General features: G+C 44.4%; 1 protein-coding gene across 1 annotated transcript in view; it reads right to left on the minus strand.

The window, feature by feature from the left end:
• Positions 1–14,480, minus strand: part of LOC309561428 (serine/threonine-protein kinase TNNI3K) — a 466,208-nt gene that overhangs the window by 422,068 nt on the left and 29,660 nt on the right. The window contains exon 3 of the mRNA XM_082265332.1: positions 4,623–4,708. Within this exon, the coding sequence (XP_082121458.1) occupies positions 4,623–4,708 (86 nt within the window). The remainder of the gene's footprint in view (positions 1–4,622; positions 4,709–14,480) is intronic.

A 14,480-nucleotide genomic window follows, 5' to 3' on the forward strand; every position in this document is an offset into this window, starting at 1 on the left:
ACGGCCACCAAAGACCCGCTTAAAGCCGCATTCGGCTCTGATCGGGTCTCCATGTAAAAACCCGGAAGTGATGTCATGACATCACTTCCGGGTACTCAGAGCCAAATTTTAAAAAAATTACAGCATTCAAAACAGCTAAACTTGGCGTTGTGAATGCTTTTAAGTGCAGAGGAGGGGTTTGAGGTATTTTAGACCCCAAGATCCCTCCACAAGAGTACCTGTCAAGAAAAAAAAAAAAAAAAAAAATTTTTTAAATGTACAAAAATATCGGCCGACACCGATATGCATTGACCAAAATATTGGTATCAGTATCGGCAACAAAAAACTGATATCGGTCGATATAATATTGATTAGATTCACAAATTTATATGTTTATAGCCCTGAAGAAGGAGGGCAGTCATATTTCCTGAAACACATTGGTCTTTTCCTGAGTGTTTTGTTGCTTTCTTTTTCAATTTTGGAGAGATTTCCCCTCACTTCCTGTTAAAGAGATAATGATGCCACAGGGAAAATATTTGAGTGTAAATCAGCTCTTGCAGGATCAGGGAAGAGTTATAACATCTCTTTTTAAATCAGTCTGTCTGTCCCCCATAGATAGGGTTGTCATCTCATCCCTTTAAACCAGGATACACATTAATTACACAGGTTCTGTGTCTGATTAAGTTGGTAATTAAACTCACTTAGTGCCTTATATGCATTATATTAGCCTCAGAACCTGTGTAATTAATATGTGTCCCGGTTTAAAGGTATGAGGTAGAAACACTACCCATAGAGGAGCTCCCGCTCCTCCCCCTGTTCTGTCTGACACCTGTCTCCTAGACAGGAATTGAGGGGAATCTGCCCCAAGAGAGGATCTAAATCTCCTTTACTCTACAAGCAAATATGTTTTCAGGGCTGTTTTCCGTTTGGGAGTTTTGCCATACTTCCTGTTACTGTCCGATAACCATCAAAAAGACAAGAAATGGAGTGAATTCCCCTCACTTCCTGTTCTGCTGACACCTATGAAAAATAAAGGAAATGGAGAGGTTTCCCCTGACTTCCTGCTCTGTCTCTTGCCTGTTAAATAGATAGGAAATGAATAAAGTCATCCCAGTGTGGACACTGTCAATTAAAACTTGTCAATGGGAGGTGCTGGGTTCGATACAGCTATAGATCATGGCGGAAAATGAAAACAAATTCATAATGGGTGAAGTAATGCCAGAGAGGCCATTCTCAAATCAAACAGGGGACCCCTTATCTAGGGGACGCAAAGTTTTAGATTCACCTGCATAGGTGTGCCCAGTCTATGGCATTAGGGTGTGCACCCCAAAGCTCAAACACGTGTACCAGGTTTTCCAGGCCTGTGGCCTGATGTGGGTCTGCGATTGTTACTGGTTACCTTTCCAGCCCATGTGAGCTGCGGCCCTGGATGTAGAGGCTGAGACATGGACCACTCCGGCATCTTGGTTTTGTTGTTTTATTGTAGATAAAGGGGATAGGAGAAAGGAATCGGTGGGATACTCCTTTAGGCTTCAACTATGTACACTTGGGACTTGGTTCCTGAAAAATGCCCGTTGGCGCTTCCTTGATGCCAGCCGGCGCCAGCCAACGCTCACTAACTGAGAATACTCTTTAGCTTAATAGAAGTGCTGAATCCTTGACTTAAAGTCCAAAAGATCCAGGACTGTGAAATTGTAGAACCACCGACACTGTTACACTGCAACAAGTCACTGAATACTTCCCTATGCTCGAGGTAGTACTTTGTAGAACTGTAAATCCCAACTGGCACACTCTCTGTACAATTCAGGGCCCAATAGTAGGTGCCCCCTTTAGCCTTGAATCCGTCGGGGTTCACTGTCTATGTACCCCCCTCTGTAACTTCAGGGTCCTCAACCTAGGTGCCCCCTTTCCGCTAGCTGGCACTGGATCCCCGAACCTCTTCTGGAGTGGTCCCCTTCAACTCTGGCAGACCCCCAGGGGCCATCCTCAGTACTCACGAGTCACGACCTGTGTAGGCTTTCCTGGGACTGGACCCCTCTCTCTCTCTGCAGGTTCCGGATCCCCTCAGCTCAACTCTCTGGATTTTCAGGCGACACCTCGAGACATCCTCTTTCCTCAGACAGGAGGAGAGACAGCCCCACTCTCCATCCTGGGACTCTGCTCCCACCAAAGACATTGTGTCATGTGCCACCCCCAAACTTATACCCACTCCCAGAATCCCTTGCAGCACAATCTGCCTTCTGGGGTAGTTACAAGCCTGGATGTGTCCCCTGATTGGGTTTCCTCCACCGCCCTATGAGAACCCTCTCACAGGAGGCAGTGGGGAGACTTCCCCTTCAGCAGGCACATCTGGAAACCATGACATCCTGACTAAATAAATCACAGCCCTGCAGACAAGGCCCACTATACCTTTACCTATCATCTACCTGTAGGGTGCTACACACTTATGTGTGTGTGTGTGCATGTGTATTTATACTGACGGTGTCAGTAGATCAGTGGACGGTGTCAGTAGGGCAGAGATAAGGTTTGCCACCTCATCACTTTAAACCAGGAAACACAGTAATTACACAGGTTCTGAGACAAATATAATGCACATAAAACACTAAGTGAGTCTAATTACGAACTTAATCAGCCACAGAACCTGTGTATTTAATGTGTGTCCTGGTTTAGTGATCAGTTGGCAACCCTAGCAGAAATTGGTGTTAGTGTGGCAGTGTCAGTAGTTTTTATTTTAACATTTTTTTTAATTATTTTATCTTACAATTTTTATAAAAGCCCCATTAGGGGGCTTTGGTGAAACTTCAGCGGTCTAAACAGGGGGAATCTGCACCACACGGGGTAAATAGGGTGTGCCCAGGCACACCTGGCACAATCCTGTGCGCACGCCTAGTCTGAGTCTAATGAGAGCTCCAGACCAAAGATCTAAGAATTCAAAATCTTTTAAAATTAGTGTTTGTTTATAACATAAGACAGCCAATGGAAAATGCAAGAACTACTTATGTTATGAACAGAGACAAATAATAGAAGATTTTAGACTCTTACAGAGGGCATACACATAACACTCTGATCTCAGCATTCTTCACAAAATCGGACAATATAATCAAATCTATGAATTACTGAAAAGACTCATACTGGGGTTAATTTACTAAAACTGGAGAGTGCAAAACCTGGTGCAGCTCTGCATGGAAATCAGTTTCCAGATTTTTTTTTTTTTTCAAAGCTTAATTGAACAAGCTGAAGTTAGAAGCTGATTGGCTACCATGCACAGCTGCACCAGATTTAGCACTCTCCAGATTTAATAAATCAACCCCAATGTGTCAGCGAGCAAATTTTTCAAAATTACTGTATTCTAATCAGTCTGGGCGAGAAATCCGATTATAGGAAAGTAGGGAGAACAATAAGATCATTACATGTATGACATATCAAATCATCTTTTTGATCTTTCGGACCATATTTTTCTCCTGGACAGTAAACCAATCGACAACACAATTTTATTTAAAAAATGTTCTGTGTATAGCCACCATTAGATCATTGGTCTGGGGCTCTCAGACTTTTTATATAGGGACAGCAGTTAAAACTTGACAGTGGTTTGAGCCCATCTATAGCCAATATAATACATGATTTTGGCTGAAGTTTAGCTTTAAACCGAAGCTCCAGGCTCCTTCAGAAAAAAAAAGTCAGCAGCTACAAATACTGTAGCTGCTGACTTTTATTATTAGGACACTTGCCTGTTCAGGGATCCAGCGGTGTCCTCACCCAAGCTGATTTTTCAGTAGGCTGTCGGATGCTGCCGCCGCCATCTAGGCTGAGGGAAGTACCGCTCCCCACTGAAAGGTGTCAAACATGGCAGCGGAACAAGTGGTGCTTCCCCTTTTGGCTGGAGCTCTGCTTTGAAGTGTAATTTTTTCTGAAAAGATGAACACACACCTATACCCTCGTCATCCCCCGTTGCACTTACCTCCATGGGTGATACAGTTTCACCATCCACAAAGCCCAGTGCAATGGTTCTGAGGTTTGGTAACCACACTGTCCTCTTCTTTCCTTAGGGATGCTGAGATGGAGTACAGTGGTTGTGATTAGTCAGCGCCAACACATGATCATGCTAACCAATCAGAACCGCTCTGATCCATCCCTAGGGAAAGAATAGCAAAGTTTTCATATCCCAGCACTGCTGCACCGGTCTGTGTGGATGGTGAGACTGTATCACCAATCAAGGTAAGTAAAGCGGTAAGCCGGGGGGGGGGGGGGCGGTTGGTGGAGCTGGGAAGGGTGTATAGGATGTTCGTTTATTAGTTCACCTATTAGGAACAGTATTTCACCTACAGCGTTTGTCCTTGCTCACAATATCCAATGAGATTCCAGCTGTTAGAAAGAGATAGGAAAGATTTGATTGGCCACAGTCCTTTTTACTTTTAGATTCTTTCGATAACCGAGACCAATAATAGACTCCATCCTGCTGCTGGCTTGACAAATAATTCCTGTTTTGCGATGGAACGGTGAAGTCTGAACAGCAATATATCCCGCTCTACTCATTTGAATAAAAAGATTGCTCTGCTTATTGTACCATTAAATGTGTTTATATTGTATTCATTTTTAAATAGAAGTAGTATTTTTTTTTTTTTATATCGAGGAACCATACTTACCGCCGCAGATGCAGCACAAGTGAAGGAGAGATAGGCCATTCTCTGTTCGATAGTTTAAATTGACTTTGCCGAAGGCGTCGTCTGAGCTGCAAAATAGATTTTACAGCTGATCACACAGGCTTTATCGCTAGCGCTATTTTATTTAGTTATGTGAATTTTAATCAGACACATAGAGAAAGCAAAGTGTTGATGGATTCAACCTGATGTAAAGTGATTGACGGCATAATGTTAAAGTAGAATTAAACGTAAAAGAAAAAAAAAAAACAACTAAAGGATAAACTTCAATCCATTATGTTATTTATAATCGGTCCCCTGCAAGTTCTAAAATCAGTTTACGTAGATCTAAGCTGGTTATTTATTTTGCTAAAATACTGTATTTTACAAATTACCATCATTATTTTTTTGTTTTTTTTTATCCATAAAATACTGTTTGTACTTTCTTTTTCATCCTTTTTTTTCATGTTAGTGTCACTAATTTCCTTCAGCATTGTTAGGCCTTTTTTGTGTACATGTACTCGCTCAAGTATCAGCTGCACATTATTGCTCTAGTCCGGCTTCCTAATACTGACAATAGTGGACCAGAACTATGCAATAAAAAGTTGTATAATTACATAGTTGGTAAGGTTCCATAAAGACACAGTCCATCCAGTTCAACCTGTGTGTATGTGTGTGTATGTGTATGTGTGTGTGTTTGTATGTATGTGTGTTTATGTTTATACAATTTCCCATATCTCTGTACATGGCTTTCGCAAAAATGCTCATGTAAAGAGTTTTTTGAAATTTTTGATACTCCCTGCTGACACCACCAACTGTGAAAGGGAGTTCCGCATCCTTACCGCTCTGACAAAAAAGAACCCCCTACGCAGTTTAAGGGTAAACTGCTTCTCATCTGACTTCATTGAGCGTCCACAGGTCCTATTTAGTGACCTGAGAATAGTTTCCTCCCTATGCTAGAATCACCATTACGATATTTTTGTTTCACTATCATATCCCTTCTCAAGCATCTCTTCTCCAGGGAGACTGAAGGGTAAAGGATAAGTTCAGGCAAAACCTAACTAACGCTAAACCTGCTCTGTGCCACTTTCTAACCCTAATCTATCTAACTCTGTAAAGCAAAAATCACTGTACTTGCCTATTCTGCAGTCGATCCGGTCCGGTCCCATGCTGAGCTGTCAGCGGCGGCTTCAGCGTTGAGGTGGGTGCAGGAGAGGCACTCGACAACAGAAGCCTCATACTAAGTCTATGTGTGATGTCACTTACCATTTATTTCACAGCTGTTGTCAGTCCTCTCCTGCACAGAGTTTCCGTCGCTGAAGACAGGACCTGATCGGGTGCAGAATAGGTAAGTTCATCAATTTTTGCTTTACAGGGTTAGATAGATTAGGGTTAGAATGTGGCACAGAGCAGGTTTAGCGTTAGTTAGGTTTTTCCTGCACTTATTCTTTAATGCTTGTAGTCATTCCTCATAACTGAGGTCTTCCAACCCCCTTTTAGCTTTGTTGCCCTTCTCTGGACTCTTTCCAGTTCAAGCAAATCCTACCTGAGGACTGGTGACTGGAAATGGACTGCATTCTCAAGATGTGGCTGAGCCAGAGTTTTGTAAAGCAGTAGAAATATAGTTTTATCTCTTGACTGAATACCCTTTTTAAATGCATGCTAATAGTCGGATTAGCCCCCAAGTGCATCACTTTACATTTTTCAACATTAAAGGATAAGTTCAAGTTTCCCAACACGCTACCCCCCAATCTGCCCCCTCCCTGTGACAGCTGGCGGGGAATCCTCTCCCTACACCAGTTGTCATAATTTAAAAACAGTGTGGCTCTGTAGGGCCCCGCGCGGCATCATTCATTAACAGAGTTCTGTAAATAAATTAACTACAACTACCATCCGCTATTGTTCCACTTATCCTTCAACCACTTGAGCTCCGGAAGGTTCTACCCCCTTAACCGCTTTACTACCACCCGCCGCAGTTGTACTGCGGCAGGCAGCCGCTCCTGCGTGAACCGCCGTAACTGTACGGCGGTCACGAGCAGGAGGCTAGGGGGCGAGCGTGCGCCGTCGGGGGTGCGGTCCCGCTCGTCAGCCTTGTCACAAGCCACGCCCCCCCCCACAGTTAGAATCACTCCCCTAGGCTCACATTTAACCCCTTGATCACCCATATGGTTAACCCCTTCCCTGCCAATGGCATTATTACAGTAACAGTGCATATTTTCAGCACTGATTACTGTAGTAATGTCTCTGGTACCCCCAAAAGTGTCAAAAATGTCAGTCAGGGGTCCGATCTGTCTGCCGCAATGTCGCAGTCCCGCAAAAAAAAAATCGCAGATCGCCGCCATTACTAGTAAAAAATATCTAAATCGCACAGGTGATTAAATACCACCAAAAGAAAGCTCTATTTGTGGGGAAAAAAGGACATCAATTTTGTTTGGGTACAGCATCGCACGACTGCGCAATTGTCAGTTAAAGTCACGCAGTGCCAAGTTGAAAAAAGTGGCCTGGTCGTTAAGGGGGCAAATCCTTCCGGTCTTAAAGTGGTTAATGACCAGGTCATTTTTTGCTATTCGGCACTGAGTTACTTTAACTAACAATTGCACGGTTGTGCGACGCTGTACCCAAATACAATTGATGTACTTTTTTTCCCACAAATAGAGCTTTCTTTTGGTTGTATTTGATCACCTCTGCGGTTTATAGATTTTGCGCTATAAACAAATGAAGAGCGAAAATTAAAAAAAAAAAAAAACACAATATTTTTAGCTTTCTGCTATAAAACATTTCCAATAAAAAATTTTTAAAAATCTGTTTTTTTTTATCAGTTTAGGCCCATTTGTATTCTGCTACATATTTTGGGTAAAAAAAATCCCAATTTGTACACCAATAAATGTTAATGTATATCCCTGCCAGCTTTGTCCTGACTCTCATTCAAAGTCCCAAACCCTCTTTTATTTTTCTGCATAATAGGGATGGAGACGCATGGCAATCCCCCCCTGCGTCCCAAAATTCCCCCCTTTTTTTCCTATCCCGATATCAGGCCATTAGGTCTCCCCCAGCTCCTTCCCCTTACAGTCACAGGTCAGCTGACCTGTATTTTTTGCCTCCTGGCCTCGACAGCTAAAATGAATGGGCAGCTTGATGGCCCTAGAGAGACTGGGTAAGTGGAGCGTCCTCAAGGGCCAGCCCAGCTGCCACAGCTGCTTTACACCCTACAAGGGCCTGTCTGGGCCTGCCTGGAATTCATCTGCCAACCAGGCCTTTTCTAAAACTTTTTGTTTACAAAGTTAAATTAGTATTTTTTGCTAGAAAATGACTGCACCCCCAAAAATATTTATCTTTTACAGAGACCTTTGGGAATAAAATGGGGATTGTTGCAATATTTTATGTCACTCTGTATTTGCACAGCGGTCTTTCAAACACAATTTTTTGGGAAAAAATAAACTTTAATGGATTAAAAAAAAAAAAAAAAAAAAAACACAACACTTACCCCAATTGTTTTGTATAATGTGAAAGATGATGTTACGCTGAGTAAATAGATACCTAACATGTCATGCTTTAAAATTGCGCACACTCGTGGAATGATGACAAACTATGGTACTTAAAAATCTCCATAGGCAACAATTTAGGAATGTTTACAGGTTACCTGTTTAGTAATTACAGAGGAGGTCGCGGCGATTCCTCACGTGTGTGGTTTAAACACTGTTTACATATGCGGGCACGACTTATGTATGCGCGCAACCACGGAGGAATGGGGCGCTTTAAATTTTTTTTATCATTATTTATTTTATTTTTACACTGTCCCTTTATTTTTAGTTTTTTATCACTTTTATTCATATTACAAGGAATGTAAACATCCCTTGTATAAGAAATAAACATCACTTGACTTTATTGAGAGATCTGGGGTCAAAAAGACCCCACATGGGGGCGTGGCTTGCGCGCGTGCTGAATGGACGCTTGAGCTGAGAGCTCTCTGTACCCGGCCGAATCTTTCCCCAGCATACCCGAAGCACAGCGGCTCCTGATACTCGGCACATACCGGACTCTCTGGCGGACCACATCGGGATGATGATTAACCGCAAAAGGAAGGATGAGCGTGGCCCGAAAAAGCTCACGGCCTTCTTCTTTCCCCAGCAGCTTCCCCCTGAGAGGATCCAAGATGGCGCCGCGGCGCGCCATGACGGCGGGAGTCCTGCGGCCTACACAGATCTCCCTGATGCGGCTCCAGCGACATCGCCTGAGGACTCCACATCGCTACCCCCCATGCCGGATTCATCGCCTGCTACGCCGGTGACTGGTAGCCCAGCGAAGTCCCGGATGCGCATGGACCCTGTTAACCCGTCCGGGATTGCTGTGAGTACCTCCTTTGCCTCTATGCATACTATGTCTGCACTCCAATCTTCTATTGCTGCGTTCCCCACTACTGGCCAGCCTGTGCTGGACACTACAATGAAGAATATGCTAATGACTTTCCAATCTTCTCTTATGGCTAATCTTACCAGCATAATGGACAGATTTGCAGGTGAAATGAGGCACATGGGCAGCAGGGTGTCACACATTGAGCATGGTATGCAGGAGTGTGCTGAAACTGTGAATGACCTTGTTGATGCTTATCAGGAGCAGAGGGAGGACACGGAGTGGATTAAATCCAAGATAGCGGATTTAGAAGATCGTTCGCGCCGCAACAACATCAAGCTGCGCGGCATACCTGAATCAGTGCAGCCGAACGATCTTCTCCAACACGCATCCACCCTTTTCACCACCCTGGTCCCAGAGCTGGCTCCCATTGAATTGACTATTGACAGGATACACAGAATCCCTAAACCCCGCCACCTAGAAGATTCTGTGCCCAGAGATGTGCTTTTACGCATGCACTTTTATCCTGCCAAGGAAAAAATCCTTAAAGTCTCCAGGCAGCTGGGAACGCTTCCTGATCCGTATGCAGAAGTGCAACTCTACGCCGATTTGTCTCAGCATACACTGCAACAACGGAGGCAACTGAAAACCCTCACAAAGGCTCTCTTCAATCATAAGATTATGTATAAGTGGCGCTATCCGGCGACTTTACTTGTCACTCACAATGGGATCCCGCACACCATATCCACCATAGAGGGAGGGATGCGCCTCCTCCATTCCTGGGGTATCATTCCGGATCCCCCGAGGAACCTTCATGATGGCTCCCAACATGCTTCCTCAGCTCGCTCAAGAGCTCATCAGGGACATGGACGCCAAAATCATCGTCCATGACATGCTGTGCTTCCTTAACTCCTCATCCACTAGCCCGGCCGGGCTACAGTTCTTTCTTTATTGTGTTACAGTAACTGGTTTCTCCACACCAGTGGAAGTCCCCTATCTCTTGGTCAGTAGGCCTTTTCACAGGATACCCCTACTGCCTCTCAGAGCACATTGTTGATTCAACCACTCAACTAGCCTAGTTTGAGCAACCTCGGTTGGTTGCCCACCAAGAGGAATATTTCATAATTGTTGTTCTTTTTATTGTTTACTTTTATTTTTGGAATACTTTACATTTAGTGCCTTCTCAAGTCTTCGGCAGTGAATCTCGGAACTAGCGACAGCAGCTGAACTCTCCTGCCTTTCTGGACACCCTTTTGCACCTGGAATCCTACCTAGTAGAGCAAGCTCAGATATAAGCCACCTGCCATTGGGACTTCAGGTACTGTTTTCATCTCCTTTGTCATACCCCTTCCTTCAATCACTCTCTTCTTCTAGGCATGTCTCTCAATGTTCTTTCTCTGAACGCCAGAGGCCTCAACCACCCAGCAAAAAGGTCCTCATTATGGAAATCGGCTCTCTCCTTTCAGAGTGACATAATATGTGTGCAGGAAACGCATTTTTCCCAATCCGCAACCCCCAAATGCTCTCATACCCACTTTCCCCACATTTATCTGGCGTCAGGCAAGAAAAAGCGTAAAGGGGTTATGATAGCCATCAACCAGTCCTTGTCATACCAACTGCATGACGCTATTACTGACCCAAAAGGTCGTTACATCATCCTCCGGTGCATTATCGACAATCGCAACCTCACGCTGGTTAATATCTATGCGCCTAATACTCATCAGATGGCCTTTATCCGATCGATTGTGGACAAAGCTAAATCCCTCCAATGGGGATATTTACTTATGTGCGGTGACTTTAATTTGGCTCCTGACAGTGCTATAGATACATCTGCCTCTCCTAAGAAGCACAATTCTTCCCTGTCTAAGTTTTTGTGGGAATCTGACATGTATGACGCGTGGAGGTGTTGTCATGCAGGGGAGAGGGATTACTCTTACCTTTCCCCTCGTCACGGCACCTACTCGCGTATTGACCTGTGTATTACTGACAAACATCTTTTGGATCATATATCATCTATCGAGCTACACACTGCCACCTGGTCGGATCACTCCCCCTTGCGCATCTCGATTGCCTTAGGTGATCCTAAGTTGCCCACATTCGTGTGGAAGCTGCCTAGCTACCTTTTAAACAACCAGGGCTACGTGGCGGAGATCCAGAAACAACTAGAATGTTTTATTGCGGAAAATGCTTTACCGGATATTGACCCGGTGACAGTGTGGAACGCTCACAAAGCTGTGTTACGTGGTTTGTTCTTACAGTTGGGTGCTAGGGAACGGAAAAGGAGAACGCAGCATATGGATACTCTTACCAACAAACTAGCGTCCCTGGAGGCACAAAATAAGACAGACCCTTCCCCAGTCCTCCAAGCTCATATTTTTGCGACTAGACAAGAACTTCGGACTTTCTTGCTGGAGAAATACAGTTTCTCCCTCAAGAAATGGAAAGCCAACACTTACGCTACTAGCGATAAAGCCACCAAGGCTATGGCCCTTCGAATTAAAGGTCAGCGGATCAAATCCAAAATCCCTTGTATGACTCATCCCAAGACAAAAGAGAAATTGCTTAAACCTACACTTATAGCCAATGCTTTCAGTTCTTACTACGAATCCCTTTATAACCTTAAAGCAGACCCCTTGACCTTTCAACCGACCCCTGCGGATATTGACGACTTTCTCGCACAAATTGAACTCTCTTCCCTGACACCCCAATATATTGACTCTTTAAACAGACTCTTTTCCGACTTGGAAATCAAGACTGCTATAGCTTCACTTCCCAACATGAAATCACCTGGACCGGACGGATATTCGGCGGACTATTATAAGAAATTCTGTGACACTTTGACCCCCCTATTACGAACTGTGTTCAATTCTGCTGCCTCCTCCTCATCCTTCCCGAAGGAAATGTTGAGTGCATTGATTGTAACTCTACCTAAGCCTGGGAAGGAACCTGATCAGCCTCAAAATTTTAGACCCATTTCCCTATTAAATATAGATGTGAAGATTTATGCCAAAGTTATAGCCGCCAGATTAGTGGACCTTCTTCCCCAAATTATACATAAAGATCAGTCTGGTTTCACTAAAGGACGGCAAACGTCGGACGCAACAAGACGTGTGATTAACGCTATTCACCATGTGGGCCTCAGTGGGACGCCTTCTCTGCTCCTTTCTTTGGATGCGGAGAAGGCGTTCGATAGGGTCCACTGGGGGTTCCTATCGGCCGTCCTTCAAAAATTCGGTTTTCGCGGATTTATTCACGATGCCATTATGGCATTATACTCCACGCCCTCAGCTGTAGTCCGTACAACGGAAGCAATTTCTACTTCGTTTACTATCACTAATGGCACTCGGCAGGGATGTCCACTCTCCCCCCTAATATTTAACATGATTATGGAAACTTTAGCCACACACATCCGCTCTAATCCCAAAATATCTGGTATACATATGGGTGATCAACATCATAAAATCAGTCTTTTCGCGGATGATGTGATCCTTATGGTATCTGAACCAGCTACGTCCCTCCCGGAAATTCAAAGGATTCTTCAGTGGTTTGGTAAAGTCTCCTTTTACAAAGTCAATGAGTCCAAGTCCAACATACTGGGTATTGGCATCAATGCCACAATGCGTAACTTCTTACAACACCAATTCCCGTATGCGTGGACAGATCAAAGCATTTCTTATCTTGGCGTGCAACTGACTGCATCTACAAAAAAGTTGTTTCACCACAATTTCCTATTGGATCGCACTAAATTGCAGGACAATCTCAAGCATGTGGCTTCCTTTGAATTCTCCTGGATGGGTCGTTTAGCCGCGTTTAAAATGATGTATTTTCCCCAACTACTGTACCTTTTTCGTGCCCTTCCGATCCCCCTCCCAAAGTCTTATCTTAGCTCCCTTCAGTCTCTAATCTCCAAATACATATGGCAGCACAAAAAACCTAGATGTGCTCATGCTAAACTGATTAAACATCGGATGGCGGGGGGGGCGGGATACGTGGACATCTCTGACTATTACTTGGCATCAGTATTGGCTCCACTGCAAGATTGGTTCAGGGAATCCCCTAATACATTGTGGAGTGCGATGGAGGCCACATACTGCACCAGACAGAAACTATCTGATTGGTTGCTGGCGACTACCCTAGGCACCAAATTGCCCTCCTTTCTCCCTCCGTTCATGACTGCTGCAGCTAGGGCGTGGAGAACCCTGGTAACACAAGATAATTCAGCTTCTAAATGTACCCCACTCAATATTCCGCTGTCGACATTACACTCGCTTATACCCCACATTGACGTTTCTGCTTGGCTAATTAAAGGCATTACTCATCTTGGGGACTTATATGAAGGCCCCAAACTGATTCCGTTTAGCACACTACAAGCGAAATTCGACCTTCCCAGATCCGCTGTATTCACACATCTTCGGGTGTCACACTTCCTTGATTCCGTGCACTCCGGGCCCGTGACTGTTCCTTCCCAGGCTTGGCAGTTCCTGTCAGATTCAGGGCAATCTAACCAGAAAGGAATAACGGTCTTTTACAATCTTCTCCAGGGTAAGACTTTCTTCTCCAAGTCCGTTCCCCACGTTCAATGGGAAAGGGATATTGGTCAAGAATTTACTGACAAGCAATGGAGCAGGGCTATCCGCTCCATCTATTTGGCTACCAGTTGTGTCAAACTGTGGGAGTTACACATAAAGTTTTCACTCAGGTGGTATCTCACGCCTTCCAGGATTTGCAAGTTCGACCCCCAAAACGACGGTAAATGTTGGCGTATGTGTGGACACGACGGTACACTTTTTCATGTCTTATGGAGCTGTCCGAAACTTGCCCGTTACTGGGCCCAGGTCTTTGATTTATTGGAAGAAATCTTACACTGTCGACTTACAATCAAACCTGGTCTTGCACTGCTGAATCTAGAGATTGAGCAGATTCCTACCCCCTACAGAAACGTTACGACTCACATTCTTCTAGCAGCCAGACTATCTGTAACACGCGCTTGGAAACAACCTGAACCGCCAAATTTTAAGGGAGTCGTTGACCTTGTCAATACTCATCACACATTTGAAAGCTCATTGTTCCTCAAGAATCATACTAGGGCTGCTGTTGCAGCTCGTTGGAAACCGTGGTGTGACTGGATGGACCATTTGTCACCAAGTTCTGGTTTACTATAAATACCTACCTTGACTTTTTTTCTACAGTACTTTGAGAGGATAGGAGCGACCACCCAATTACACTCCTCGCACCTGGGCACAGTTTAGTTCCCGTTAGGGGTGCTCAGGGGCGAGGAGCTACGCTAAGCTTTGCCTAGTATATTGGAGGCTACTGTGAATGCTCTAGAGGTATGGCCTCATGGGCTCTAATACAACGTGTATGACAAAGGTGTAAAAATTTTTATGGTGTTCAGAAAGGCGAGGAACCCTGTATACTGTTTATGCATTGTCTAATTGATCCAGAATATTGTTGCTATTTCATGCTGTCTCTACCTAGCTCCTTTTACTTAAGTTGAACGTATACCCATTCACT

The sequence above is a fragment of the Pelophylax lessonae genome (genome assembly GCF_965119305.1).
Source record: "Pelophylax lessonae genome assembly, chromosome: 8".
NCBI lineage: Eukaryota > Metazoa > Chordata > Amphibia > Anura > Ranidae > Pelophylax > Pelophylax lessonae.